Source organism: Globicephala melas, chromosome 8 (assembly GCF_963455315.2).
Source record: "Globicephala melas chromosome 8, mGloMel1.2, whole genome shotgun sequence".
Lineage (NCBI taxonomy): Eukaryota > Metazoa > Chordata > Mammalia > Artiodactyla > Delphinidae > Globicephala > Globicephala melas.
This window is the reverse complement of record NC_083321.1, coordinates 2102278-2108389: the sequence shown is the minus strand read 5'-3', so window position 1 is coordinate 2108389 and position 6112 is coordinate 2102278. Positions and strand designations below refer to the sequence as shown.

General features: G+C 65.9%; 1 protein-coding gene across 1 annotated transcript in view; it reads right to left on the bottom strand.

Annotated features, from left to right (window-relative positions):
* Window positions 1–370: 370 nt before the first annotated feature.
* KCNQ1 (potassium voltage-gated channel subfamily Q member 1) overlaps window positions 371–6112 on the bottom strand; it is a 348262-nt gene continuing 342520 nt past the window's right edge. Inside the window, exon 16 of the mRNA XM_030833148.3 lies at window positions 371–1632. Coding sequence (XP_030689008.1) covers window positions 1402–1632 — 231 coding nt within the window. The 3' untranslated portion in view covers window positions 371–1401. The remainder of the gene's footprint in view (window positions 1633–6112) is intronic.

Genomic DNA, 6112 nt, shown 5'->3' with positions numbered 1-6112 from the left:
TTTCAACAGATGGAGAGGGGACAGGAGAACCCCCCCGGCAAAGGCACCAGCAAGAGCAAAGGCTTAGCGGGTGGGCTGGAGCCCGACCTTGGGTCGGGGGGACAGGAACAGCCCGGCCTCCAGGTGCTCCTGGGTCACTGGCGCCACCCCATTCCCAGGAACCCCAGGCCAGGGGGTTGAGGCTTCTGGGCCCCCTCACCGGGGTGGGCACAGACGGGGTGAGGGGTGCTGGGGTGTTGAGGGGTGGGCAGCAGCTCCACGGGAAGCCAGGTTGTCCCCAAGATGGGTCGCTTGCTCCCCCAGGAAAGGAGGCGAGAGCAGGGCAAGATCAATTTTGTGATTCCACATTTATTAGGAAAAACCTGAACGGTTAAGAATCAAAATCACACTGTGAAATTCATTAAAGCACAGGTTCCAAATCACCACAGATTATTCTGATTTCGGCGAGGCGGAGCAGGCCAGAGGAGGTGGGTCTCGCCAGAGGTGGTGGCGCCCGTCCGCTCCCCTGCAGCTCAGCAGCGGGTCGGGGAGGCCACCGTCTGTGTGTCCGTCCAGCTGCTTAGACCAGGCAGGGAGCTGGAGGTGAGGCCCACACACAGAGCGGGGTTTGGGGACCCTCCTCTTTTCTCCGGAATGGGTAGGAGAAGCTGCCAGTCCAAAGTGGGGGACCTGAGCACCCCGGTTCCACTGGTGGGCAGCCCACCCCCAGTGAAGAGCTCTGGCCACAGCGGTGGACACGTCCCTCCCGTTGGAAGCTGTGGCCTCAGGAGCAGCTCCCCGCCAGCTCCTGGCCTGAGTCAGCATCTCTGGAGCTTGAGGGAGTCAGGCCCAGGCCCGGGGGGGCCTTGATTGGGCCTTGCCCGTGGGCATCCTTTGTTCGGCATGGGCTGGGCCTGCCCTGCCCTGCCTGGCCTGCCTTCTCCCTGGGTCCCCCTGGGCCTGGCTTTGAGGCTGGGGGTGGGGTCCTCACAGACCCTGTCCAGGCCGTCCCTCTGTCTCCCCTCAGGAATGCCCCGGGGCCTGCACACAGCTGTGCGGCTCCCTGGCCATACATGGGACAGACCAAGTGCCTGGGATGCCCGGCCTGACCTCCTGCCGCTCTGTCCCGAGTATCAGGCAGGCAATGGGGGGACCCCGGTCTTGGAGCCGAGAGGCCCCTCCTCCCAGCACCCAGCCAAATTCTAGTACCCGCTGGCTGGGAAGAGGCGGTCTTGAGCCCCCCAGGCAGGCCGCAGGGCCCTGTCGTCCACCGGGCGTCTGGGGCCCTGGAGGGCGGGACTGCCGTCTCGGGCCTTCGAGAGGGGGCTGAGGCCTAGCGGTGCCTGTGCTGAGTGGGAGGTGGGGTGGGCCGGGCAGGGCTCCTCCGGGCCTCCCCTCTCAGGCCTGGGCCCCGAGCCCCCATCAGGAGCCCTTGTCGGGGCCCCCGCGGGGCACGGTCAGCTGTTCGTAGGTGGGTAGCGCGTTGCTGGGCAGGAAGAGCTCGGGGTTGATAGAGCCACCGCTGTGGGGCTGGACCACCTGGGCCCCGCCCCCGCTGGAAGGCCGGCTGCCCGGGGAGCCTCCGTGGTGCTGGGCGAGCAGCTGGTGCAGCATGTCTGTGATGAGCGCCAGCCTCTGGTCCAGCTGCGTCACCTGTGGGGACAGGATCAGAGGTGAGCCGGGCGGTGTGCAGGTGGCCTCAAGGCCTGGGTTCCTTGAGGGCCAGGGGAGGGACGGGGCCTGGCCTTGGTCACGGCTGTGTGTGTGGAACGCGCGCGCGTGCACGTGTGTGTGTGTCCGTGGCCCCTGTGCAAGTCTGCACGTGTGCACACACGTGCGTGGAGGGAGCCCCGCTCTGCAGCCCTCACCTGAGACCCAGTGGCTGAGCAGGTAGCAGGGCGGGGCCCCTCCCCTGCCATCTACCCCCACCCCCATGCCCACCAACAGGGTTTGTGCCTCAGGGTGCTCTTGTCAGGCCGGGCACAGTCCCCAACTCAGCAGGGGCACCTCCATCTTCCCAGCTGAGCCCCCAAACCTGTACCAATCCCCAGGGGTCAGCCAGGGCCACACGCCCACCATGCTTTTCCCAAAGGCCTTTCCCACGCTGAGCACTGGGGTTGCCCACCCCACGAGGTGGGGTCGCCCCATGAAGCTGGAGGGGAGGTGGATGGAGGATGGACCTGGGGCTGCAGGTACTTAGCAGGGGCTGCTGGATGGCCAAGATGGGGTGGGGCTGGAGTGAGCCCCGGGGGTGGGAAGAGGACCCCAGGGCCCTCAGAGCAGGGGCAGGGGTGAAGCAGACGTCCTGGCATGAGCCGGCATGAGGCGTGGCTCACCCTGGGGCCTGCAGTGCCCTTGGGGGTGGTTCCCCCAGGGTCTCCGTCAGAAAATAATACCCGCCTTGGGTACCTGGAACACTGGAAAGACTAGAAACGATGGGGGAGGGAGCGGAGGTGGCCAGATGGTCACCGATAAGGGCCAAGCTGCGAGAACACAGAGCTGCTTCGGGGGAGAGTGTGGCTGGGGTAGACGCCCGGGGACGGCTCCGCCAGGGGTCAACGCCGGGGCTGCGGACGCGGCAGGCCGGGCTGGCTGGGGCCGGCCGTCCACCTGGACACACACACGGTCCGCGATGTGTGTGCTCTGAGCCGCCCTGGAACAGACTGCCCCAGGACCCACCTGGGCCCCACTGCTGGCGGCAACATCCCCACCCCAGGACCGGACGGAGCCGGGTGCTGGCCAAGCGGGTCGGCCCCGGGGAAGATGCTGTGGGTTGAAGAGGCCACAAATGCTGTGGAGCTGGGTCCCCGGGTTGGCCCGGGTTGGGCTTCAGAGGCGGGTGGGGCAGTCCACAGCCTCTCTCCCACGGTGGACGGTGGACGCTGAGTCAGGGGGAGGGCAGGGCTGGCTGAGGGGGAGCAGGGGAGGGTTCTCTCCTGAGTTGGGGCCACGGGGCTCTCTCGAGACCCAGCAGCAAGTAGGGCAGGATGGGGGCTGGAGCGTGGGGCAACAGCCCCCCATCAGGACGGCTGCCTGTGAGGCGGGGCCTGTGACCCACGTCCCCAGCTTCGCACAATGGCGGCTGCAGCACTGAGGCCAGTGCTGTCTCCTGGGGCCTCCTGGGCTCCCCTGCGCGGGGGACTGAGACCTCCTCCCCTGCCCCTGGGCCTGGGGACAGGGACAGCTGCATGTCTGAGGTCCCCTCAGCCAGGCCAGGGGGGCCTAACCTATTTTCTCAGACACATCTGATACCGGAGCCCAGGCTATAAAGGGAAGGGGGTGCAGAACTTCTCTGGTTTAGCTGGGCTAGAGCCTGAGGCCCTCACTCAGCTCTCCCCACCCCTGCATTCCCCCGGGTGCCTCCCTGACACCCTAGTCCCACCATATGCTGAGGCCACCCACAGACGCAGGCCCCGAGGCCCCAGGAGAAGAGTCTCGTTTGGGGTCTCTGGCTGGGACCCTGGCAGCCCAGCCAAGGGGGGCTGGGGAGGACCCTCTCCTCGGCCCAAGACCGCCGGGCCCCCAGTCCCACTGCCCGCCTATGCCCTGGGAGACCCGTGGGGGACCCTGCGCGCCTGGTAGCCTGGAGCGAGCCTTGCACGAGGCTGGTGCGGGCGAGCTTCATGTTGCTCCGCTGTGCAGGCCCCGGCTTGGGTATTGATTGGTTTGGCACCAATTAGAGCACCAAATACATTACAGAGGAAAATTTGTGGTTTCATAAATTTTCACTTTATGCCACTTGAACATCTGTTGAAGCCCCCAGCAGGGCAAGTGGGTATGGAAGCCTTTATAGGGTGTTCTTGGGAAAAAAGGAAATGGAAGAATGGCTGGGATTCAGGAAGGGGTGGGGCTGCCGGGCACGGCTGGAGAGGGGGCGCATCCCAGGGGGTTGATAGCACAGCCCCCACTGGGAGCAGGCGGGAGGCTGGCCCCAGGCCGAGCTCGCCCTCAGGGGGCCACCTGGGGCACTCAAGCCCACCTCGGCCCCCTGGGCTGCTGCTCATGGGAGATGGGGCTTTGGGGGGGGCTCACCGGGCTCCCTGGTCCCAGGGGACATGCTCCCATTAGCCAGACTGCTGGAGGTGGCAGGGGCGCCGGGGGCGAGCTCAGATCTGGGCCAGAATCCCAGAGCCGGCCCAAAGCCTGGGCCTCACGCCTCCCCCTCCTTCTCGCACAGGAGAGGAGCGGGTCTGGGGAGGAGGTTAACATGCCGCCACTGATGGGACGGGAGAGAGAGCAAGTGGGGCAGCCCGCAGGCCAAACCAGACTCCTGCCAAGGCCCCCCGGCCACCTGCTGAGTCCTTCTGGTCCTCTGGCCACCCTCGGGGTCCCCCTGGGTCTTCCTGGCCCCCTGCAGGGTCCTCCCGCCTGCCCAGCCCCAGCCTGATGGGTGGGGATCCTCGGAGTCACCCGCCTGGTCCGGCTTCAGGGCGTGGTGATCACTGGTGGGCCAAGTCCTGTGGAGCCATGTCTCCCCCCCACCCCGGCCGCCCGACCTCAGTGGCTGACCTCGGCGCCACACGCCCCCCGGGGCTGTCTGCTGCTCGTCGCTGGCTCTGGGCTGCCTGAGCCTGCCCTGCACTGCCCGGCCCCTGGGGCCCGGTGATGGCCTCTGCCCAGGTGGGCTTCTGTCCTTCTCAGCGACTGATCCCCTGTCCCCACAGTGTGGGGTGAGCCTGGTCAGGCTGGTCCAGGAGGCCAAGTCAGATCCCACGCTGAGACCTGGCCGCTGTGCTGTCCTCCCTGGGCCTCAGTTTCTCCGCTGGGAAGTGGGGGCATGCTGCTCCTCCCGTGGGGGGCGTTCTTGAGGATGGAGCAGGACAGTCGTGTAGGAGCCCGTGCCCGCGGGCTCTGTGAGCGTGACTCACACCTGCCACGCTTCTCCAGGGCTGAGCACGTCCCAGAGAGATGGCCCCTGGGTCCCCCCGCCCTGGGTTCTCCTCCTCCCAAGGAGAGCGCCTTTATCTTGCTTCATGTTCGATGGTGACACCCAGTGAGCACTTCATTCGGCCGGAGGGAGCGGCCTGAGCCGATCCCCAGCCGCAGAGAAGCACGTGCCTCCGGGCAGGTGCCCAGGTGAGGCGCTGTCACCCGCAGAGGAAGGCAGTGCCCGCTCGGGGACCGGGACGGCGTTCCCCGGGAGCCGCTGGGGCACATCAGTTCTGGGGATCTTGGATCTCGTCATTATTTGCAATTTGATAGTGACCAAAGGGCAAGGCCAACAAAAGCTCCCTTGTTCCCTGACTCCATTCACCAAATTAATAACCATAAGAGGACTCCCGGCCCTCGGAAGAGAAAAAAAGCAATTAGAATAACAACCAGTTAGAGAGCCCCGGGCGGTGGTGACAAACCCAGGGGACGGGATTCCTGTTTGATGTGCTTATGAATTTGTTTTCAAAAGAAAATCTTGAAAAAGAGTCTTTCAAGGGAAATTTTTGCAGAACCTGCTCGGCCTTGATCCCAGCTCTGGACCCGCTGATGGCCCTGGCCACGTGCAAGCCCTGGGCTGTCTCGGCCACACTGGCCAAAGACGGGCAGGGGTGGGAGACACCGAGGCCTGGGGCTCGCGGGGAGGGAGTCCCCTGCCCTGGGGGGCAGCTCGTGGTGCCCCAGGGTCCCCGTGGTCAACATCTAAAGGGGGAGGCAGGGCTCCCCTTGGGACAGCCCAGGGCCCTCTGCAGGGTCACAGGGCAAAAGACCTCTGGGCTCTCCTCTTGTGTGCAGACTGTGCCGGACCAAGAGTCACTGAGCCGCTCTCGGGGGCAATGCTCAAAAAACACCAGGCACTGAGCTGGATGCCAGCCCTGGGGCCAAGCTGGGCTGCTGGGAGTTGGGGGTTCCCAGTATGTCATGGGGTGCGCGGGGGCCTGAAGCTCCGGGGATCCCTGCCCAAGCCCACATGCCGGCGACAGGCGCAGGGACATGGCCATGACTGCTCAGTGTGTCTGTGCACAGGCCCGCTCAGTCCTCCTGACGCCCTGCGACACGGCTCTGCCCCCTTCACACCCCTTCACACACAGCAGGGAGCACGGGAGCGAAGCAGCCAGGGAGCAGGGGTTGCAGAGGGGCTGCTGCTGGCCTATCTCCCCCTTCTGCCCTGGCCACAGGCCTGCGGCACCTGCAAGGCCCAGCA